Below are 26,190 nucleotides of genomic sequence, written 5' to 3' on the forward strand. Positions count from 1 at the left end.
TCTTTAATGCCTCCAGCACACTTTAGATACACACTGAGTCATTTAATTGGAATTAGGTGCATACAAAAGAAAAATGTCAAGTTTCCTCTTACTTAGTGGATCACCTATTTGAAGCAGAAGCCGAGTGGTGATTGAGGACGATTGAGGGTCACATAACTAAGTTGTAAAATCTAGGTCTTCAAACTACTCACAGCCACCAATCTTCCACCATACATACAATCTCATAGGCAAATGGAAACGTGGAAAAATGTGCGCACTTTTCTTTAAAGGAGATGTTACCCATCTTGTTTCTTGATGAATAAATACCAGCAACGACAAAGTCAACTAATTTAAACTATTGCTTTTATTATAATTACACGGGAGCACAAATAAATAAGCACAAAAGTATTGCAAAATATTGCCAATGCACTAAAGAAAACAATTTGTTTTAAAACAATATCTGGTTACTTCAGGAGTATCAAAGTACATTTATAATTACATGTTACCTGAAAAAATCAAGTACAAAAATTAAAAGAAATTAAAACATCAGTGTTTATATTATTATGTATATAGAAATGGCTAACAACACATTAGTAGAGAAATCTGTTATCTAATGCTCATTTGCACAACTTTTCAGGCACATACCTGACATTTTTAATGAGTAATAAAAAATGCAATACGACATTCAGATTTTTAAATACAGTAAACGTGATGTTGGAATGGATGTTAAATGGTTTCTTTTAAAAACTCTGTCTTTTAAAAATGTAGTGCCATTACCACTAAAAAACATATTATTTGATATCATTTTCTCAATAGCTATTTGTTTCCATTTCTTGAAAAGAACAAGAAAGTAAACATACAATTGCTAAATACGTGAACACGTTTTTAGTGCAAGATAACAAGACCTGTGACTTTACTGTGCTTTGTTTTTTATAATCACAGTGCACTTGACACAAATTGCTACACTATAAATGTTAACTGAAGGAGTTTCAAACAAAAGAAGTGCATACTAAACATTTTCATATATATTATATACAGTATGTATACTGTATGTGGGTGTATACATGTGTAAATGTAGATGCTTTGAGGGTGGGCAAACCCGGTCATATTTGGGAACAATTGAAAACTTCAAAAGGATTTCATACAGGTTTAGTTGAGATAGATCCAACGATACTTCTGTAAAGATGTTTTCCCTTAAATTTGAACCTTTGTAACATTTAAAGGGAAATATTATGAGACATTTTTCCCAGATTACACACATTTTGCTACAGTGTAATTGACCCAAATATCAAAGGGTTTTAAATCAATCCAAACCCCAAGCCACAATGTTCAAAGTCCAACATGGAAAAACTTGTTATCCTTTTACTGATTTATATAGACAGCAGTACATATCCTATGTGTACATATAGAGGCTTACACATAAACATATTTTATACTTAGACATCAACTTTAATATGTTTAGCATTTTATTTTCACTATACACTTGATCTGAAAAAAAGAGTACCATATATAAACACATAAGAGATGTCAAACGTATGTGATACTGTATATCTTCCTAAAAGCTTTGTTTTGAAAATATTAATGATTGCATAATAAAGCTCTTTGAAGGCAGGGACCACATCTTTTTGAAGGCTTAATGCCAAATGCTTCAGAAATGTTTTAAAATAGCTGATATATAAGTTGCTCAATAATGAACTGTTAAATGAATAATGGATTAAAAACAAATTGTTCACATTCTAGAGTTAGATATCTATTTTCCCTTACAAGGAAGATTTAGCCAGTTAATCTTAAGTACATAGGTATTATTTTTCTTTCACTTCAGTTTAAGTCTGGGACACAATGAATTGTGAATTGCTATTCTATTCAACTTCTACTTCTTTGCAAGGGTGAATTCTCTTTCATCTCAGATTACTTGCTACTTAAATCACAGGAATTTTTCCTTCATTTTATAGGTAGCCATGATTAGCTTACAAGTTCTTTTGTATTTGAGGCAAGTGATTCACCTTAACATATAAGTAATATTGAAATTGCATTGTATGTGCGTTGTTCTGATGTCTTACTTAATTAAAACAATGAAACAATAGGGTCGTTTAGTTTTATTAATTTGATCACCCAACTTGCTCTTAAGAGTCAAACTACCTTGGATATAAGGGTGAGGTCTAAGGAAAAGGTAGTAAGAAAAATGTTTCTCTACTCTCCGGAAGCATTCAAAGAAAACTATGTGGAACCTTGGGGTCTCTGAAGTCCCGATGTCACTGTTTTGAAAAGTGAAGTTGTATCTGCTTGTATCCATTTCATTACCATGTATGTGAGTGTGTGTATTCTTAACTACACATTTTAACCTCTTAATGTTTTGTTTTGTTTCACTTTCACGACTATTTTTTATGGGTGACATTAACCTTTACACAAATCAATCACTTTCCACTCCAAACTTGCTTCCACTCCATAAACACAAGGGAAAGTTTGGCAACATTTATATAAAGAACTCCTGTTATACCTCAGAAGATGCTGGCTCTGAGACAGAAAAGCAGGATTTGCTTTTGCCCTTCCATCAATTCTAAAACAGTTGTGTCTCTTCTAAGAAGTTTTCACATATAAAAGCATCTTGCTGTCAGCCAATAAAATTCTGTTTTTATAAAATTGGCTGTGAAAAGATAATTTTTATAGGTCTGAGCTCTTTCAACTTGATAACCATGCAATGATATGATTTGTTCTTTGACACTGCTAAAAAATTATGAGCTTTATCATTCCATAGTGTTCTGGGTGCAGGTGGAACTTTTGATCATCTGACCAAATTTATAGGATGAAGTGTCCTAATTAGTTGTCACTAGAGAGTAACTTTATTTTTCTCTCTGTCCTAATGACCTCTTTTTTCTCCACATAAAGAAATGCTACACAAAAAGGAAATTAATCATAGAATGGCTATTGCCACATAGACTAAACCACAATGGACAGTCTTATAGGTATAGAATATCATTTCTTGAGTCAAATATCAGATCTTTCCATTACTTCCCATGGAAAGCAAGATTTGGAGAAAATAAGTGGAAATGGATGCCTAAGGTCAGATTTTCAAACAGGTTACCTTCTCAGAAAATAACTTGCTTGGAAAAGGAGTGTATGAAACCTGGCAGCAGTATGAGTTTGGCAGAACAAATGGAAATGGCTGAATCCAACACAAATCATTTTAGTAACTCTGTTTCCTTCTTGACAAGTGGCCAGCACTAAAAAATATCTTCTGTCTAATTCAGATAGATATGGGAAAGATTGGCATTTGAAAAACACACTTGCATTTATTACCAAAATATAAATTTCAAGGGAATTATCTAATCATTATCATATTGAGTCTGAGATAGATATATATATATATATATATACATATATATATCAAGATCATCATAAAGATGCTGAGAATTGATGACATATATATCTGATTCATTGGCTTGAGCATATGTGGTCATAATAACTTAAATCAGGATAACAACTTGGCTCATAAACGCATTTTATTTCAATTATGATTTTACCTTAACACATTTTCATCACTCCTAGATTTGTACTCCATTGACTGTTGGATTTGAACCATAATCTATAACTGGTGAAACATGGCAGCAGGATTTATTTAAGCTACTTAAGATCTCTCCGTGATTTCCTGTACTTGTGACTCTGCTCTTTTTTTTTTTTTTACCACCTCGGTGATACAAGCAAAACTAAAACTTCAATAAGCATTTAGTGTACACAGTTCCCCACTGAGTACTCATTCACGTGTACACAGGCACACATAACAGATATACATGCTCCCACTTACCTTATTTTCCTTATTCTTTCAGAATTCTAGTAGGACATCAAAATATACATTAATTATAAAATATTAAAAAATTATTTTATAACATTTCAAAGGCTCGAAAGAAACTATTACTGCTAAAGCATTACTAGCTCCTTAGCAATATAGATTACAAAAATTCCCTACCTCCTGTTATATTTGGTTATATTGAGCAGCATTGTACTATTGCTGTCAAAACCCTTACAAGGAAAACCACGATGACAATAACTTCAAACACGTACCTTTTCTCTCAGAAATATAATACTAAATTGATTGTTAAAGAAGAATCACATACTGTCCATTTTAGGAAGCATAAATAGTAATTTAAATATACAAAATATATGTGATAGTTTCCTTTTTATTCATCCGTGGGGATATTTATAGTCAACTAACAAGTTACTCTTAAAAGATATATATGATTTATTTAACTTAAATTTTACCACCACATAAAATGGAATCTACCCCATCTCCCATCCCCTGCATTTCCTGTTTCTTCCTTGAAACAAAATAAGATAAACAATTGGTCATAATTCTTTGGTCATGGTGTCATCATCAGTAAGAATGGGTATGATGAACATGCACAGAAGATTACACCCCCAAAATATGGTAATAACTAATTTGAAAAATTAACATGAAATACTACTCCATTTGTGAACCTAAATTTTGAGAAAGATTGGCATTTTAGTATACTAAAACATGTAAACTCATCTGGTTGAATGTATATTGGTCATTTTCTAGGGGAAACAAACATACACATGAAAAGTTACTCAAAAATAGTGATAGCAGTGGCTCTAATGCCACTGGTCCCACCCTCTTGAAAGCAGTTGTGCTGTTTAACCTTTGATTCCTTGTTCCTTCCATTATCACAGTGAACCCTGGTCTCCTCCAATCAAATCAATGATGCAAGGACATGTGTCCCTAAAGTCATTTCTGAAGGAAATGTTTTCTGCTGGGATGTCCAAATATATCCTATTAACTTTCTCTGGAGTCTGACTAACCATTGCTTGGTATAAACAAGATGATACTGGAGAGAAATTCTTATAAAGCCAATGTAGCAAAAATATTGGTGTTGATGTAATGTGGACGTCCAAATTCAGCATCACATTGGCATTCGTTTCCTGTCAAACCCTTAAAAACGTACAAAGCAACAGATGTTCCTAATGAATATGATATTCAACTTCTACATTGCTAGCACCAGATCATATATTGTGTGATTGAACATAACCTATCTGTGAGCTCGTGTACAGAAACAAAAGGTGGGCAGAAAGAAACATTTTAAATGCAAAAATTAATAATCAAAGGCATCAAGGGACATATAAAAGAGATAACAAACCAGTTAATACAGAAATTGTATCATATAGTAAAACTCTTGATATTTCTATCATTTATATACGTATAATGTGTATTATTTCAGGTGTCATCCATAAACTAGTAAAATATTTACATCTTAATATCTTCTGGATTCAAAATAATCCATGATAAATAAGTGTGCCTTAAATGCAAGGAAATATGGATTTTATCTTGAACTAGCCACGAATAGGCACAGCTTCCCATGGGTTTTCCAGGGAACCACTGGCATTCCATTTTGACTGAGACGATATGTAACAGTTACTTATCACATGACCGAGTCGACCTCCCTCTTCGTGCTAAATAATGTGGAGCTCACGCCATCCTGCACACAGTCATATGGCAGTGTCCCAGAATACCGTTTGCTGTTTAGAATAGGGTGGAGGGCTGTACTTCTTTGTACCCGCATTCTTCTTCCAGCTGGGTAGGATAGGCATGCTATCCTGTTTGCAAAGGCCCTTTTCCGTTTTCTGTCTAGCTTTTATTTCCTTGCACAAGCAACGTTTTTTCTCAATCATCTCAAGCATTGTATGGTCTCCATGAAACCACTGCATGCATGCCACCTAGCAAAAAAGAGTGAATACAGAAAAAAAAAAAAATGGAATGAAAGCAGGTTTTTTTTCCACTGTGCTAGTAGTTGTTTCGAAAAATGTCAGCTGTTTCTATATTTTTGAAATTCTTACAAAGCAAAATTAAAGCATGGAAACTGTAAATAAAATTTGTACTTAAATTATTAAATATTGTAATATTATTAAACAATAATTTAGGGAAGAATAGTTTACCAATATGTTCTAAAAGTCCATACTATGGAAATAAAACCTTTTTAAAAAATTTTTAAGCAATTTGCCAAAAATTTAGCTATTACTTTTATGTTGACTCCATCGTCGTATGCATCTCAATATGTCTAAGTTCAATTATTAGAATTACTTTTCAGTGAGATCTAATATGAATGTGATATGTCTTAAGGATTTTAATGAACAATTTTATTAGTAAAATAAAACTTGCGTTTGTTTACAAATAACATATAGAATTAAGACTTTTAATTATTCTTCTACCAAAATGAGTTTTAATTTGCATCTAATGCTTGGAATTTATATGCTTAAATAATTATTTTGCAAAGCAGTTTTGCTATACTTTTTGGGGCTTCAGCAAATGTCTAATTAGAATCGTTGGCTTCTGCAATCATACTGACCCAGATCCCGAATAGTTCCAGAACTTCAAAGAAATAGATTCATCAGTTCAGTTGGGTACCAGGAGAAGATTCAGTGCTGACTATATATTGATACACATACATCTATTTCTGGACAGGTAAACACTGCTCCCAGGTGTATGTGGCTATGTCCACCAATAACTCTTCTTTAGAACAGAGCCAGCGAGTTGAGTCAGTGTCACAAGAACAGCAGTGTGATTGGGCCAAGAATCCAGGATGGTGATGCTTTCACTTAATTGTTTAAGCAAATCTCCTCTGACTTAAAGAGTTCAAATGGCTCACTTGGAGTCACTAAATCTGACGGCACAATTTTAGGAAATAATCAGCAAAACCTTATATGTATAACACTTATTCTATACCAGATCCCTTTCTTCGTATTTTGCATAGTTTAATGCATTTATTCCTCACAAAGATGATGCCCCGAAGTACTATTTATTAACCCATAATGATGAGTAAAATGAGACTTGACGAGATTTAGTAATTTGCCTAAGCTTACAGAGCCAGGATTTGAATCCAAGAGTTTATCTCCAACACCTGTATCTTAACAACTACACTCTGCTGACTCTCATAGTGCGTGCAAAACTGGAAAGGATTGGGAAGATATATCAGTACAATGCCTTCAATGTACAGGCGAGGAAGCTAAGACTTCAAGAATTTACATATCTTGTCCAAACCAGGCAGGTAGGCTTTGGTGTGAACAAGGCAAAACTGAATTCTCACAATTCTTAATTCTTTATGGAGAGGGCAGGATCTTGAGCTAGAAATCAAAGATTCAAATTCGGGCTGTGTCAGATTTCCACTGGTCACTTCCATTTCTTGGTTTCTTTACATGAATAACTGAATGGATAATATCTTAATTTCAGAAGTTAGTATGAAAATCAGATTGGATAATGAAGGTGAAGTCATTTTTAAAACAGTGAAACATTGCCCAAGAATTATTATTCTAACACTGACAAATACCCAGCAGCGGTTTTCCATACCTGCTCTTTGCCAAGCATGTGCGAAGAACTCTGTATATGTTATGTTAAATCCTCCCAGCCACACTGAAAGTTAGGATTTAGCTACACACTACAAGTGAGAAAGCTGAGTCCCAGAAAGTTTAAGGAACTAGATCAGAGTCATAGGTTATTGGCTGTGATACAGGTCTATATCAAACTCAGATCTGCCTGACTCCAAAGTAAATCATCTTGCTACTACAGCGAACTCCATCTCCTGAATATTATATAGAAATTATAATAAGAGTTATTATTGTATGTGCCACCATTTCCAGATGCTACTCAAAAATGCAAATATATTTACAGCTTTATGAGTGAATAAAAATTGTTTATCAAATAAATCAAAATCAATGACTTGGACTTGGATTCCAGAAGATTATACTCTTAGATAAATATCTTGTATGTAACGAGCTTAACTTGACACAAAGTTTCTTGAAAGGATGGGCTGTGTTTGACACCTTTTGGTGTCCTCTAGCCCCTAGCCCAGGCCCTGGCCATGGCTGTTCACTTTTTAAGTGAAGTTCTAGGACAACAACCAACAGAGTTTTGTCCTAACAGGAGATTGCCAAAGTAGCTTGAAAATTTTTCAAAAGATTTATTAGTATTTTCTAACATGATAATCTAAGCAATAAAAATACAATAACTCTATTTTGGTGGAAAGACAAGCAAAATTTATTGAGTGACTATAAACTGTTATAAATGGAATTTATAACACAGAATTCCCAGAGGGCCGGCCCCCAATCGCATCCAACACAGTAGCCCCAGCATACAGAACAGAGTCATTCAGCTTTCAGTAAATGTTTTAGGAATGAATTGAAGCCACTGTCATTGAACAACAGTTTTTGTTGCATCTCAGAAAACTCTCAAGATAATTTTCTCCTTAGTAAAATCTCACTGGATTTTACACATCTCAAGGAAATCGCAAAACCTCCAGTCTTTAAGGTAAGATATTTACAGCATCACTTCAATATTTTCATGGTCCACACAAACATTAAATCACTTATTACTTAATTTCCTTTAATATTTTTAGGGTGTGAATCAGTATATGTAACTGCAAAATAATAATTTTCCTGGATTGCTCTGACAACAGTGTCACCAATATATTTCATTATATTACATTTTATTTCATAGTTGTCATTACAGTTCATAAATGCATTACATTGTCTAGAATAAGTATGTGTTTTCAGTCAATTACTAGTTTATGCTATATATGCCAATTTACTAAGAAAAAATCCATTCTTTAAAAATCTAAGGAATAGGAATTTAAGAAGAAAGAGATATGGTTTTTCACATTCTTTACATTTTCATTTTAGAATAGTTATATATCCCTTTCATTGAGATATAATGGTTCAAAATATTAGTAGAAGAAAATCAACCTTGTTTTTCAGACTGACTGCAATATTGAACTATCTTCTTTTGGGGGTCAATTATATAGTCAGTAAAAATTCCATGAGAAAGCATTGCCCAATATGTGAAAGAGGGTGAGGTATTCTAAGAGAATTCAAATACAGGTTGTTAGAAGATAGAAAATTAATTTTTTAATTTTAAAAAGTTTAACAAGTCTGTCAAGTCTGCTGTAGAATCTTCTCACGTAAAATCTATCAAACTTTTTTTCTCATTTAAAATACCCCGCCCCCAAATTATTATTATGTTACAATGATATGAATGAAGGAAGAATGAGATTCATTTGGGGGAAGATAAGTCTGCTTTTCATATTTACTTTTAAATAACGCATGTTTTTGAATATTTCTTTCTGGAGGGTACACATTGTTTTTAATTCCCCAAAATAAACTCAGTGTTACTTCCATGCCTATTGACATAGCCAATCCCTCCCCCCTAAAATGTGTCAAAAATTATTTCATTCTGATAGGAAGATGTTATGCTTTAATTCATTATTTTAGACATAACAAACAGCATGTTTAGCCATTATATGAAGTGTGTTAAGACTACTACCCATAAAAGATATCTAGACTTTCCCATTTTTTGTCTATCATCAGATTCTTCGTATCTAGTTTAAATTTAGCTGTAAAATTCCATTCCACTTCACCCTGTAGTTGAAAGAACTCTGTGAGTCAATTTACAACTAATTTGAAACTAAGCCCAGTAAATAAACTCTTCCAGTTTAGTTATTTAATCAAGTGTCCTGTTTCTCATCTTTAATCCATATGCACTTATTGCATGAACCATGAAGGAAAGAAAAAATACACAAGCAAGTTAAGTATGCATTGGAAGACAATTGTTCAATTAATATGAACACACATATATCTCGGACAAGATTCTCCTATTAACAAGATTCAGTGGAGGCAATATTCTTGGCTAATTTCATGGAGATAAAAATGAAGTGAAGCTCCTCCGCAAGGAGGTGAGACATAAATCACCATTCCTTAAGTGCAGGCTATACACAGGACTTCTTTCCAAAGAGTACACTCTAGAAAGGAGGAGGAGAGGAACTTTACATGAAGAAACCTGTCAAACACTACCTGCGCCACACCTGGTGATCAGCAGTAATAAGTGATGTTGACAGTACGCACCTTTGATATGATGTGATAAGAAGGGCACTTTACCTCTGTGGTTTTCCTCCTCCAAACCATAACTTAGCCTAACCATGAGAAAAACACCAGATAAACCCAAACTGAGAGCCATTGTACAAAATACCAGTCCAGGGCTTCCCTGGTGGCGCCGTGGTTGAGAGTCCGCCTGCCGATGCAGGGGACATGGGTTCGTGCCCTGGTCCGAGAATATCCCACATGCCGCGGAGCGGCTGGGCCCGTGAGCCATGGCCGCTGAGCCTGCGCGTCCGGAGCCTGTGCTCCGCAACGGGAGAGGCCACAGCAGTGAGAGGCCCGCGTACCGCAAAAAAACAAACAAACAAACAACAGTCCAGTAATCCTCAAAACTGGCAAGGTCATACAAAATAAGGAAAGTCTGAGAAACCGTCACAGTCTAGAGAAGGTCAAGGAGACATGATGACTGAAATTAATTAATGTGGTACACTGGAAGAAATCCTGAAACTGATTGATAAAAACTAAGGAAATTCAAATAAGGTATGTGTTTTAATAATAATGTATCGATAGTGATTCATTAGTCGTGACAAAAACACCATTATAATGTAAGATATTAACAATAGAGGAAACTGGGTGTGGGGTATACAGGAACACTGTGTGTATTCTTTGCAGTTTTTCTGTAAATTTAAAACTACTCTAAAATTCAAAAATATATATATATCTTTAAAAATAACGTGATGGGACCATATTCTTTCCAAAGAATAAGTAACTGTACCTTTCATTCTTTAGATGGAAGCAACATGGTATAAAGGAAGAGTTAGATGACTTGATTGGGCTCTTGATTGTTGTGTGACCTTGAAAAGTCATGTATCTCTCTGAACTTGTATGTACTTCCTATATACAGTACATATGTATATATATGTACATAATTCCTATATACATACTATGTACACTTGAATATACCTTATATATAGTATGCATATTTGGAACTGAAAAAATGTAAAGTCCCATACATCATTCATGATCTTATCTATGGAGCTTTCAATGCATCGGGAATAACATAAATGAGGAGTCGTAATTCACTTCAATCATTACTTTCTCTAAAAAATAATCGAAGTACTTCCTGATATTGAGTATACTTCATCCAAGAAACAAAAGAATAGTGAGACTGTCCAATAATAAATCTTCATAATGTTTATTTAAAGTATTCAATTTTTCAAAGTATGTAAACCATAAGAGAAAAGAATACTCTGCAATAAGCACATGGAGAATTTCAATATTAAAAATGATATGAGAGTAAAACTGATACAAGCATGCCTATCCCTATTGATTTTGATTTTGATGCCTCATGAGTAAGCACGTAAAAAAAAAATCCATCAAAAATTTTTAGCAGGTGTGATACTGGCTTTGGAATTAAGTTTAGCTGTGAGCCTGAAGATTTGAGGATCAAATTTAATTTCTTAAACAATAGACACAATACCAAAACTAATTTTCAGAAGCTTTGGGGGAAAAAAATATCTATCAGTTGCACGTTGCTCTCTCTGTCCCAATTTCTGCCACCTGGGTAGCCCATTTTATGAGAAGTCATCATTTCCAACTCTGTAATGACCTATATGGGAAAAGAATCTTAAAAAGAGTGGATAGATGTATATGTATAACTGATTCATTTTGCTGTACAGCAGAAACTAACACAACATTGTAAATCAACCACACTCCAATAAAAATTAATTAAAAAAAAAAAGAAATCATCATTTCCAGTGTGAGGAGTACAAGCTTTAGTCTGGCTGAAAAGAAAGCTAGAGTTACCAGAGTTCCCTGAACTTTCCCTTTGCCCTGAAGAAAATTTCTCCAGGAGAGCATGGATAGCATTAGTGGGGCATCAAGGAAGAGCAGGCGTGAAGGCCAGCTGGTGTGATTTGAGAAAGGCGAGCAACGTCTTCAGGAATTACAGGAGGAAGCAAGTCACTTTCACCTCTGCTGTCCCTGTCCTTAGGAGTCACAGGTCAGACAGAGGTGTTACTGCTCTCATTGAAAACGTTATTCCTCTCTCATTTAGTGGGTAAAGAGATTGATCCTTTACTCACAAAATGTACATAAAGAATAAACACGTAAGCACCATGCCTTGTTTACATATATCTTCAGGAAAACGGACAGGGGTTGGCAAACTATAATACACTTCTCAAATAAAGTCCATTGCCTGTTTTAGTACAGCCCATAAACAAGAATTTTTGTTTTAAGCTTTTAAATAGTTGAAAAATAAACAAAAGAAGAATATTCCATGACAGGTGAAAATTATATGAAATTCACATGTCAGCATATATAAAGTTTTACCTGGCATACAGACATGCCCATGTGTCCGTGGATTAACTACAGCTGCTTTCACGCTATCAAGTAGAGTTCAGTCATTGGGACAGATACCACATGGCCTGTAAAGCCTGAACTAGTTATTGTCTGGCCCTTTAAAGAAAAAGGTTGCTAACTTCCTAGGTAAATGGGCAATTAACCCTTAAAATAAAAAATGCCCGATAGAAGACCCAAAAGGGTAATATCAATATTAGGACTATAAAAAAAGGCTATAAAACAAAATCAAGAGCATCGATTCATATATACTTACAATATTTTTCATATCAAGTTTGGCCCATTAGATGAATCATAAAGGATGAGACTTTTAGATTTTAAATCAGCTCTGACAATTAGTTTAGAGAAATTATTTGGGCACATTTTTATAATTTCATCATCATAAGAAAGAAGAGGCATGTTGGAATTAAAGAAATAAAGTGGATAATCTGGTTTAAATCCTCTAAATAAGAGATTCAATATAAGGTCAACCTTTTCTTTTAATAACCCTGCAGTGGCTATTTGCTTGTCTCTGCTAGGTCACAGTGTTGATTCAACTTCAATATAAAAGTTGCTTCGAGAACTTTTTAAAAAATAATGTTAATGAATTATATTTCTTTTCTTTTTTTCCAACTATATTTTGGAAAGAAAAGGTCAGCTTTGCATAGCATAGGCAACGACATAAGCCCTCAATAAACCTTTTGAAATTGACATAACACAGAGATGGAAGGGTTATAATTATCTGCACTTGTCAGCAAATTCACTAATTTTTTTTTACTTAGTTATCAAATAACAAGTGCTCAAATCCATGTTCCTTGATCATTATACATTATAAGAAAAAAATATCTTTTGCTTTGAATGAGGAAGACATACTCTATGTATCTCTGTATGCATCTACCTCTCTCTTTCTATGTATTTGTGTAAAATAATTGAAAGCATATAGAGGTGACCCAACATCACAGTATTTTCTATGGTAAATATTAAAAGGTACAGTCAAATAATCCATGTGACTTTACAATGACATAAATACCATTTATTCTACTTTGAAAATTACAAATTCAAGGTCAGGAAGATGCTTCCACACTAAATGAATTTTTTTCTTTTTTCATGAAGGCCGGAATGAAGCTAATTCAACAGAAAAGGGTGAAATATAAAAGTTAAAAACTACATAATGTAAGTGTGCAAAACAAAAAAAAGATAATATAAATGTGCAAGATTTTTTTAAAAAAAGATAACATAAGTTGACAAAACGAAAAAAGCAGGGACTTATCAGTTCCATGGGCCTGGAAAAGATCCTGGCTTTTAATCTCACTTTGGTGATGTTGTACAAGCTACTTATCTGGTTTTCTTGCTTGAGATATTATGAGAATTAAATATTATGTCTGAAATGTTCCTAGCTTTTAAACTTTTATGACAGTATTTGAAATAATTGCACCCTTGGGATAACTTTAGCATTTTTCATAGTTTTTTGCCTATGTTTTTTTCATCTTTAACTCTGATCTATTGATTGTTTTTTTTTAATTATTCCTTTGTAATCCTCCCTCATTTATCAGCAGTGTTGATTTAGAACCTATTTTTGTGAAAGAATTATTAGGCAGATATACACCTGAGGTATGTACTGAAACTGCAGTGTTTATTTCAGGTGGTCTAAATTTAGCTTTGAGATACAGATATATTATTAAAATGAGAACCATGTCTTGATTTCAGAGCTGCTTTTGAATGAGACATCATGGGTATACAGCCCTCATCCTTCTTTTTCTAGATCTGAAGATCTGCCTCAGTATACAATCTCTGATCAACTATAAGAAACATCACATGTTGGTATTTTAAGCCATATATTTGTTTTTAGGTATCTGTGCTTGTTTATATGATCAATTATGTAAAAATCACTCATCATAAAGATTAAAATTGTTAATAAACCTTAATAAACCTTAAGTTAATAAACCTTACAATTGCATGGCTATAAGTAGAGTTTCAAGTGAATATAGATTGCTCATTTTTCTCTGCCTGCAAAATGAGGAAAACACCTAACTCTTCAGTTTTAGAGTGATGTCCTATAATCAAGACCCAGGTCACAAGTCACTTTCAAGGACAGAGGCTGGTCTGAACTACTCTGCTCAACAGTGGCAATTATAGCTGTTTCCAAGTTCTGCCAGTACACTGCACATCCGTCTGTAATAACAATAATTCTATTTTTGTGTGCACGTTTGATTTCCTTCTTAGGGGACAGAATAAGGTGGATAAAATGGATATCATGGCCTGGTTTTACCACTTATTAGTTGTGAGGTCTGGGACAAGTCATATAATCTTCCTGAGACCTTGGTTCTTTATCTGTAATATGAAAATAATAAGACCTCAGGTTTGCTGGGAGAATTGCATGTAATGATTTAGCATCTACTTCATGGTGGACACAAAAATATAGGCTCCTCTATCCCTAGTAGACTGTGAGTTCTTTGAAGATAAGGAGGGGCTCTATGGTTAATACTTACATCCTTATCCTTTAGCACAAGGAAATGTGTCATAAATACTCATGCAAGGAACGAATGAATAAACAAATGGATAACTAGAAGAGCAATGCTCTCTCTGTGTCTTCAGGAAAGGGGCTTTGGAAATCTTTGATTTATTGAATAATTTGATTTCACTTTGGCTCAGTTGAATCCAATAATATCCCAAATTGTACAAGGTTAAAGAGTATATTTCCTGGGATTTTTTTTTTTTTTTTTTTTTTTTTTTTTTTTTTTGGTACGCGGGCCTCTCACTGTTGTGGCCTCTCCCGTTTGCGGAGCACAGGCTCCGGACGCGCAGGCTCAGCGGCCATGGCTCACGGGCCCAGCCGCTCCGCGGCATGTGGGATCTTCCCGGACCCGGGCACGAACCCATGTCCCCTGCATCGGCAGGCAGGCTCTCAACCACTGCGCCACCAGGGAAGCCCTTCCTGGGATTTTTGAGCCACAGAAGACATCTAACGTTAAACTCCGCCCTCCCTGCCATGTGAGCCATAATCTGGGGGTTCTACGGCTGAAAACACTCTAGGGTGTTTGAATCCTTGGGGTCTCAAGGATTTGAGTTCTGGGGTCTCAGAATCCTTGACTCTTTGGCTCAGGTTAAGTGACAGACTGATGCTCCCTAAACTTGAGTATGTGGCCATCTCCCCTTGGGAATTTGCTAAAATCAATTCTTAGGCATTATACTTAGAGATTCTGAGTCTAGGTTCCAGGTAAGGTGGGTCTCAGGCAACTGCATTCAAATGGCCCAAAAGGCAGTTAATGCTATTCCATAAATGTTTCTCAAATCTGTCACCATCTTTTACATTTCCAGAGTCATTTTCCTGGTCCAGTACCTGGACTATTAAGATTGCCTCTAAGGTTCCATTTATCGGCTACTTCTCATCCACCATCCACACTTCTGCCCAAGAGCTCCCTGAGAAGCCTCCACAAAATCGTATTAACTCAACGGTTCCCTTTTTAACCTAAAGAACATAGTTAATGTTAACTAAGAACATAGTTGTCTTTTCTGGCTAATATTTTCTACCCAGCCATTTACTTCATATGCCAGTCATAACTGACTACTCAAAACTCAACTGGGACCACAGGCACACTACTTGCTCCCATTTTTAGCTCAAGCTGTTTCCTCATTCTGGAACTCTCTTCCTCCCTGTGGCCTCATCTTTTCCGTGAAATCCCACTTACGCTTTTAAAGTTGAGCTAAATGCAGCAAGAATCCATTGTGAGATCCTCTATGACTCTGACAGCCATGCTTGCTTATTTCTGGAGTACCATCTACTCATTCATTCATTCATTACTGAAATCAGCAACCTCTTACACCATGCTATGAATGCATGTGTTTTTTACAAGTTTTGCACAAGATTCTGAACTTCTGAAAAGCACAGATCTTGTTTACACCATTTTTGCAGCCCTAGAATCCTGAGTTAGTACTCCCACAGAAGTCCCACAATGTTTTAAATAGTTAAAGCTTCATTGAAATAATATTTCAAAGTGACTAGTTTGAGAGGTAAACTTTTTCACTACATTTTTCTGATTATAAAAGTAAAATATACCTATTATACAAAATATGGGTAATAACATCATAAGTAAAAATTATCTGTGATACCACCATACAAAAAATGTAGTAAATTCCTCACATAAATTGTATATATATATTGTGATATGTTATGTATGTATAAAATACCCTTTTTTAAACTTGGGATTATACAGCATTATTATATCCTCAAATTTTTCTCATTATTAGAGTCTTAAATACTTTTCTCAAGACATGATAAAAAAAACAAATTATTCATTATGAATATCTTTATTTAGTCATTTTATAATTGCTCACATTTGATTGGCTTTCATTTCTTAAATGCTGTAAATAATGTTTCAATATTTTATGATTTTTTTTTTCTTCAGGAAGCCACTCAAACAGTAATTCTCAAGTCAAAGGGTCAAAACATTTTAAGGCTCTTGATACAGACACAGCCTATTTGTCTTCCAGAAAAGTTAAATTATTTTCCATTCCCAGAGCAGTATGGGACTTATACCACATCTTTATTAGCACTGAGTTGTGTTACCAAAAGAAACAAGCAAACAAACAAGCAAGAAATTTGTCTGCATTTTATGTCTAAAAGAACCCTTTGATTTCAAAATTTACTTTCATTAATAGAAAGTTGAATGAGTTTGGATATTTCACAGATGTTTAAAAACAGAAGAGTTGACACACAGCCTTCGTTTATTCTTTTTTTCTAATAAAGGGGTAGTTTTACTTACTAATTTATATATTTTAAAATTTAGGGTATTTATGCATTATTTATATTATTACTTTCCAATGTTTGACACTTTAGTCATGTTCGTTATTACTAACAGGTGTTTCTAATTTTTATGTAGTAAAAGCAGTTAATTTTTTCAAAATTTCTCCATTTTTCTGTTCTTTAAATTTCCTGACTTTTTGGTAACCTACAAATATAACTCTTTATGTTTTTCAGAGTTTATGGTTTTATTGTATTCATGAATTCACCTTTTACTTCATTTGTTTACACTCTTCTTTGTTGCTAAAAGTACATTGCTTAGGAAGAGAAAAATATATTTAATAAGAAAAATGAGACAAAAGGTAAAACAATAAAAGGACAAATTTTACTTTTTAATTTTTCATGAGGTGAGAATCTACTTTTATTTATTTCACATATCTAATCAATTGTTCAAGCACATATTTATCAATCATAGTGGTTAAGCCATATTTCAAATTCTGTAAGTAATTCTGTACTTTAATTTCATTTTATGAGGTAGTAGCTGGTATAAAACTGTCAATCATTAGAATATGTATATCAGTTCTACCTTAAGGAAAATGATGTCTAAGTGAAAAACTTTTACTTCTCCTCTTCAGATTACCCTGGCGTAATCATTATCTTCTTGAAACATAAATCTATATGAATACACATATATATACACACAAACAGTCTTTTACAAAAAAAAATACTGTTTCATTCTCCAGCTTCAAATGATGCATATATTGGACAAATATCGTTTTCCAGGTTGCAATATATTATATCAAAGTCTTCTAAAGTGTTTCATTTTGGAAAATATTTAACAATTATGTTTAAAAGAATCATTACATTTCATTAAAAGAAAATCTATCATTACATTTCATTAAAAGAAAATCTATCATTACATTTCATTAAAAGAAAATCTAAGTCTGTTTTGAAGCTGTCTGGGAGCTGACCATATGCACATACACACGTGTACACGAATACATATACATACATACAATTCATATATAGTCAGAAACATATGTATGTATGTGTGTATAAAAGTATGGATCAGGGCTTCCCTGGTGGCGCAGTGGTTGAGAGTCCACCTGCCAATGCAGGGGACACGGGTTCATGCCCCGGTCCGGGAAGATCCCACGTGCCGCGGAGCGGCTGGACCCGTGAGCCATGGCCGCTGAGCCTGCGCGTCCGGAGCCTGTGCTCCGCAGCGGGAGAGGCCACAACAGTGAGAGCCCGCGTACGGCAAAAAAAAAAAAAAAAAAAAAAAAAGTATGGATCATACATTTGTGTGTATATGTATGTATTTGTATGTATATTTGTGCATATATGTGTATATCAGACAAGTATGATTAAATTATTGAAAGCTATAGGTTTCAAAAACCAAAATTATAAGAGTTTTGCTGAAAGAATATATGTGTCTACAATGTCACTGAAGAAAAAATAGTAGGCTAAAGTTAATAAAGTCTCATATCTTGAGATTCTTGATTGATCTCAAGGAATGATCTCAAAACACCCTTGAATGATTTTATAAAAGTTCTAAAATAAGTTAGCAAGCTACATTCACCTTTGCTCAAGTGACTTTGGAATGAAGGATTGTCATGATCTAAGTAGTAATCATAAGAACATCAACAATGTAATAATAGCATTATTTATTATACGTAAACCATGTACCAGACACCCGACTGGCACTTAGCATATATCAATTTCTTTAGAGCTTAATAACTATATAAGCATGTCTTATTGCTATTTGTTAGATGATAAATTGCGGCTTGAAAAGGTTAACTAATATGTGTAGTATCATATTGCTAATAGAAGGCAGAACTAGAATTGGAATTCAAGACAAAATATACCAAGCGCTAGAGTCTGTGCCCTTATGGTTACACTGGATTGTCTCACAGCTAATTCTGATTAAAGTGGCCCACACTGGAAACACACACACACACACAATTGTTAAGGTACTTTTCACATATTCACTTCACATAGCCAATAATATGGGACAGTGTGCTGGGTCAAATGAAGGTGGTAAAGTTTGCTGCTGAAAGATTGAAAGATTAGAGGATTTATAAAGTATCAAAACTTTGGGGGAGGGATGAAACTTTGACCTTGTTATTTGTTATATTTGTCATTATTGTCATCACACCATACTCTGCTATTATCAAGATCACGGGCATGATAACCCTATAGCATCTCCTCTCAGTGGGCAAGGCACTGTGTGAACACTCAGCCCGCTTCATTTCATTTTAGCCTCACAATAGCCCTGTGATCACCATATTACAGATGAAAAAATCAAGTTCAGAAGAGGTTAAAGATCACTTAGCAGTCTCTAGAGTCTGATTCCATACTGGGTGTGAAAGGGAATTATTAATAGAGCAGAACACGATCATCTCCTTCCCCAGGTTAGACCCTCTATCCATAGCTCAGATTCCTTGCCTCTAATCCACAAGAATATATTCGTTAGTCCCCAGAGTATTTTCACTTGGTTATATTTAATATCCCACGGTTAAATTGCAAAGGTAGCTCTCTGTCTTCACTTTACCTCCCTCCTGGCTTCCTTCTTAAAGAAGTTATTACTAAAACATCTAAAGGATGGAGCATCGTGATCGAAGATGTGTCCGAGTGGTGAATAATATAAACTCCAATAACAATAAGAACAATGGGGGGATTCCCTGATGGTCCAGTGGTTAGGACTCCACGCGTTCATTGTCAGGAGTGCAGGTCAATCCCTGGTCGGGGAACTAAGATCCTGCAAGCTGCACGGCACGCCCCAAAAAATTAAAAAAAAAAAAAAGAACAATGGTTCTTTTCTTGCTATATAAGAATACCTCCATCTCATCTCACTTTCAAACTACTTACTCACTGGTTGTATTGCTATTTCCATAAAATTGTGTGTTGAGGATACGTTACCTGCTCTGGGTCCTTCACCAAAGGAGTCCCTCTGAAGATATTTTTCATTTTACTTCACCAACCACAATTCAATTCAAGTTCATTTCAATAAGCATCTTTTCCTCAGTTTCATGGCAGCAAACAATATCGTTGTCCTTCTACACATATTTAAGCATCTTCAAGTATATTCACAAGTATAGTGAGATCTTAGTGCCTCTTGACTGAGTTGCACAGGAGTGTTGGCTGATTCAATGTGTGGCATTAGGATAAAAAGCCCAAGAAAGGCTGCATGAAGGAAAAAGACCAGGGGTGGCTTTCATACCACCACGAAAGAAGATGCTAATTGCATCAAACCATAATTTTATAAAATTTTCACTGTCGCAGAATTTTAGAGGAGAATAAAATGTCAACTTCTAGAAAAATGAAGGTTTTAAACCCTTAAAATGATCACATTTTTATATTACAAGATGACAACTAAATGCAAAGCAAGTTGCTAAAATAGGATGTTAACTTGGTATCTCTTGTGAACAAACGCAAAATGCAAATCGGCAATTGTATGTGATTTAGCGTATGTTCTCTGGTGAAAGACTATGATCAAAAACAATGAAAAAACTATCTATCCAATAATGCACCATCCATCCAGGTGTGAGTGACATGGTATGTGCATCTCTATATATGTATACAGGTATAATAAGTAGATTCATCTGTGTAAGGATACAGAAAGATGCAATAGCTTTGAGAAATAATGATAATACTGCATGAGAAAGAGTTGATTTATGATATAGTTCTCAAGGGTCTGAAATTGCCTTAAAGTGTTGCTGCATTAAAATCTGCATAAAGTTGTGAAGGACATCTAACATAAGCATAAATGATATGTGATATGATATATGACATTCCTATATCAAAATGAAAGATGAGGCTTTTCAGAGGAAAGTTGATTTACGTCCAAATATCAAAAATATTATGTCTATGTCTTCAGGCAGGGCAATGTATAATCTTCAAATATAGCTATAGATATAAATACAGACATAGACATAGATATACATATATACATACATATAACTTGATTAGCCCTTTTACTATTTTATGATTATGAATTCTTTACTCTTGGAAAGTAAAAAAACTACAGAAAAATTGTGATACATTTCTTCCCAATAAAGAAGGCACAACATATTCCTCAGCAATTAAACCTAATAATGACTACAATTTCAGCTGTTAATTGATAAACTAATTGTTTGTATTAAAGAAAAAAAAACCTCTGAGCAGGTTTCAGAATTAATTTATGTTTTTAAATGCGCAAGAACTTTCTAAGTAGAATGTCTTAAAAAGACATTCCCTCAAAGAACAAACGGTATTACAAGATAAAATTCAATTATAACAAGTGTATTGATGTTTTTCACTAAGAATATTCTCTTAATCACTTACATTAGCATTAATTTAATTTCAAGTTTAATTCCATTACAAAATATTGGTTTTTAATAGTGCACATGGACTTGACTACAGATAAATTAGGGAGAGTCACATCTCAATAAACATTTGTTTTATCTAGCAAAAGAGAGGGAGGTTCAGAGACAGGCAGAATAAGCTAATTCTCAAGGAAAAGGCTTTACAAATCGCTGGTAGAGCTAATAATCATTTTCAGATCTTGGAATAGAGCTGAGAAAGTACATAAAATATATTTTTTCTCCACTAGAATGCATTACCCAATAGGAGCTTAACTGTGTTATAGAATGAGAAACAAGCTGTGGATCATAATACTTCCCTTCTGAAGCCAGCTTTGCTATTTACTAGCTCTGGCAAATCACTTCACTTCTCTTGGCCTCAGGTTAGAAAGGAACAGAGGGCACAAACTGTGAAATGCAGGGTTGCACCAGGCTCACAGGTGTATGTTGTATAAAATGCACAATATTTAAAATTTTTGAACCAATGTGAAAAAAAATCATGAGATGATATAGGAAGAGAGAGAGAGAAACAGAGGGGGGAAAGGAGAGGGTCAGGACAAGAGCACCTAGAATTTGGCTTCTCTTGAAAAATCAGAGAAACATGACAACAGTTGGCTGGGTCTGAGTTTTCTCTCCTCTCTTTAAATAGGCTTGTCTTTCCTGTTCAACTTGGTTCTATGTAATTCACTGCTGAGGCATAGTGCCAGTTGCCATTTTTCATTTCACTAGGAATAAAACTTTTCATTTGATAGAAAAATATTTTCTGCCCTGTTGATTCTATCAAAGCGAGAAAGCACTCATTTCCAATGCCTCCTAGACAGCTGCATGCGTTGGGGTCTGCGGCTCCCTTACTTCACCATCTAAATAAATTTCCTTTCATTCTGTGATTTCAAGTCTGAGCCACGTTGACCTAAAGTTTGTGGCCTTTCATCCTAACTCAAAATAAGCACTTATGCCCCAAGTAATCAAAATAACCCTTGTAATGTTGACCATAAACTAATTGGACTCCAATTAGTTTATGGTCAACATTACAAGGGTTTATAATTGGACTCTAATCCAATTATAATTGGATTTCCTCAAAAGAAGTTGGCCATTTTCCTTTTAGCCAAATTCATCCAAATTGTTATGAGTATGGAAAGGCAGGAAAAAATGAACATCTTGTACAAGAAACCCAAAATCAGCTTAAGAGCAAGCAGTTTCCTTGTAGCTTATGATCTACCAAGCCAAGAGTTCAATAGAGAGGTTCCTTCCTTGCTACCTAATTCATGTTCTCCATCTCAATTTCTTCTCGCCTGCTTCCCACGCTGTTTACTTACTGCCCAAGAAGACATCCTTCATGGTAATTCATATTATAACCATTGAGGATGCCAGCTCATTTAAAAATACCTTTCCTAAATCAATACTCAAAAAGCTTCTCTAATTGTGAAAAACATATGCTCTTTCAGCCTGAAAGTTATTACCTAGAAAATGGCTCTTCCATCCCAGGCTCTCTCAGCTCCTACCTTTCAAAGAATCAATTATGGGTTGCAGTATCATCCTCCACTATACATAAGGACCAACTTATGCTCAGAAGTGGAATCAAAGCTAAGACTTAAAGCAATAAAATCCTTGGTGGTGAGAAATGGAATATTTTCTGCCATATCAGTAAACAAAGGATGTCACAGTCATCGGTGATTGCAGCCACAGCCGATGGTGGGCTGGTGACCCCTAAGGGAACTCAGGAAGGAAAGAATACCTGCCATCCAGCAGCCATCAGACGGCAGCCACTCCCTCCGGTGAGCCCTGAGGAAACTCAGGCTGTGAAAGCACAGGATACTGGCCCCAGATAGCTGAGGTGCATGTCTAAGGAATGATTTCAGTGAGCCCAGATCCTTGCATCTCCCCATACATAGAAAAGGACTAAATTCCTTAACTTGAGATGTCTGGTTTTCCTTAATTAACAATAATCTTTTGATGTTCGGACTACCTGCCCATTGTTGCAAAACTCCTATATAACCTGGTTTCCCCCCTCACCTCCTCGGAGGAGCAGTTCTCTCAGGGTTACTTGAGATGCTGCTTCCCGCGCTTGAAGTCCCACCAAATAAAACATAACTTTCAACTCTTAGGTTGTGAATATCTTTTTTTTTTTGCCGTACGCGGGCCTCTCACTGTTGTGGCCTCTCCCGTTGCGGAGCACAGGCTCCGGACGCACAGGCTCAGCGGCCATGGCTCACGGGCCCAGCCGCTCCGCGGCATGTGGGATCTTCCCGGACCGGGGCACGAACCCGCGTCCCCTGCATCGGCAGGCGCACTTTCAACCACTGCGCCACCAGGGAAGCCCTGAATATCTTTTTTTAGTTGACAGTGGAAATGACTCTGGGATTGTCCCTGTGCCTCGGCCATATTATGCTACCCTCATTCACAAGTCACTATAGCATTTGCCTTACTAATGCCCTTCAGTTGGGGGCTTCAGAGAAAGGAAAGAGAGTCAACAGAGGGATAATGCTGGGGACAGTGGCAAGGAAGAGCAGAATGGAGAGGGAATTACTGCTGCTATAAGACTTCTGTTCCTAGAGAACTGCTTTCATCATGTCATTTATCTCCCTAGAATGTCAAAGGTCTTCCATTGTCAGCAGTATTATGTCTACATAAGTTGGTGCATTTAAACATATGGACCTTATGGCCACACCTGCTTTCATGATCTCATTGCCTACAACTCCCTTATTAGAACACTTGATTCCCTCCAGCTTGTGACAGTGCATACCATTCCTGATTCAAATCGACCCTGCTCAATTTCCGTAACAACCTCAATTGGGAAAAGAATTTGAAAAAGAATAGATACATGTATATGTATAACTGAATCACTTTGTTGTACACCTGATACTAACACAACATTGCTAATCAACTGTGCTCCAATACAAAATAAAAAGTTAAAAAAAAAAGAAAAAAAGACTCCCTCAGTCAAGACTGCTAGATGTCCAAGGAGATGACATACCTACTACTTTTGAAAATATGAGGAATCCCTTTTGGTATGCTGCTCTGGGCCCAGTTTCTAAGAGCCTGAAGAAGTAACTGACACAACTTCACAAGTCCATGCTTTCATAAAAAAACTATGACAAACTTTCTTCCTTTCAGCTCTTATTGGTTTAGACCAATAAACCACTCAGAAATAAAATATGGGGGGGAAATGAAAATCAGAAAGACAAAGGACAAGCAGAAGGATATGGGTGTTTTGTAATAGTTTGTAGAATCCTTCCTACCAGAAGGATTCAAATGGAATTGAGGTGGCCAAAAAATTCCTACTGTTAACTTTCATCTCTGCTTCCCTATTTCAACTGCTCTTCCCATGGCTCCCCGCACCTGCCAACATAAAGATAATTCTAAATGCATTTGCTACATTCTAGTAGAATAATTCACACATTACTCCTGAAAGAGCTTACAACTTCTCATGGCTATACTTAGGACCCTAGTATTAAATAATAAAGAACCAATATATTTTAATAATTTTAATTTCTTGGAATATCATCCTTAAGACAACATTTAATTAACATTTTTCTAATGAAAGTAACATAAATGGTTTTCTAAGTTGATTCATAAGGAAGAGTGCTCAATCTCAAAACCATATCTGATTGGATGGTTTGCATCTTTCAGTGTCCAAAAAACAACGTGTGCAGGAGGCTTCTTTGCAGTACTAATGGTAATTAGGGTGCTAAACACATTATTAACAACTGACTTATACTGAGCACACATAATGTGTCTGGTGCTCTTCCAGATGCTTTATATATGCTAATTTTTTTTTTTCACTGTTGTGGCCTCTCCCGTTGCTGAGCACAGGCTCCAGGCGCGCAGGCTCAGCGGCCATGGCTCACGGGCCCAGCCGCTCCGCGGCATGTGGGATCCCCCCGGACCGGGGCACGAACCCGTGTCCCCTGCATCGGCAGGCTGACTTTCAACCACTGCGCCACCAGGGAGGCCCCTATATATGCTAATTTAATTACTCCTTGCATCCATCTATAAGTTCGATAGTATGATGCCCATTTTACAGATGAACAGTTGAGGCTCTAAGAGTAAGAAACATGCCCCAATCACTGAGCAAATAAATGGATGGAATAGAATCTGAACTCAGGCAAACTAACTCCACAGCCCCCATTTTTAAGTCTTATACCATGTGGCTCAGTTCTTGGGGTGGCTGTGTGAATGCAATGAGGTTATATATATAAATATTTCCTATTATATAGATATCACTGTTCCAGGAAGACAGCATGTGACCAATAGCTGTTCATTTTTCTTCTCTTGCAATTTCATAGATTAAATAACTGAGGTTCAGAGGAGTCAAATCACTTGCCCCAAGATGGGTCACCTGGGAATAGAATCGCCAGGTCTTACTCCAGAATCTGCAAAGTTGCACTGCTTCTGTATGAATGCAGTAAGTCATCAGGAAGTCCGAAGACTGTAGGCACTTCCGAGATCATCCCCTCCACTTTTGCACCATCACTGCTATCAGGATTTATGCACTTTTGTGTACAATAATTACATATTGAGTATTCAAACCCTTGAAGTTACACAGGGCCTTGTGACTGAATTCTGAATGTGTGTCTCTCTCAGGACAGACATAGGAAAATCTGTCACACATGACACTCTCTCTTTTTCCCCATCTGTCAGCCTGAGACAGAGGATTCAGCAGAAGGCTCAGAGGTTCTCAGGAATGACAGAGTCATGGGTTCAGAGGAGCCCAGATCTGTCCAACAACCAGGAACATCCATATTGGATTTGTGCAACTAAGAAACATTTTTTCAAGGGAAAAACACTAAAATTTTCGGTTGTGTCTGTTACAGCAGCTCAGTTACTCACTTAACTAATACACAATCACAAATGTAAAAAACCACACAAAGTGTGAGGAAGTATATAACTCTTGGACAACTTGTGTCCCATCTAGTT

The 26,190-nt window shown here is 35.6% G+C and overlaps 1 protein-coding gene across 1 annotated transcript in view; it reads right to left on the reverse strand.

Moving 5' to 3' along the window:
- Positions 1–341: 341 nt before the first annotated feature.
- NYAP2 (neuronal tyrosine-phosphorylated phosphoinositide-3-kinase adaptor 2) overlaps positions 342–26,190 on the reverse strand; it is a 251,838-nt gene continuing 225,989 nt past the window's right edge. Inside the window, exon 6 of the mRNA XM_033859646.1 lies at positions 342–5,706. Within this exon, the coding sequence (XP_033715537.1) occupies positions 5,479–5,706 (228 nt within the window). The 3' untranslated portion in view covers positions 342–5,478. The remainder of the gene's footprint in view (positions 5,707–26,190) is intronic.

This window comes from Tursiops truncatus, chromosome 7, assembly GCF_011762595.2.
Source record: "Tursiops truncatus isolate mTurTru1 chromosome 7, mTurTru1.mat.Y, whole genome shotgun sequence".
NCBI lineage: Eukaryota > Metazoa > Chordata > Mammalia > Artiodactyla > Delphinidae > Tursiops > Tursiops truncatus.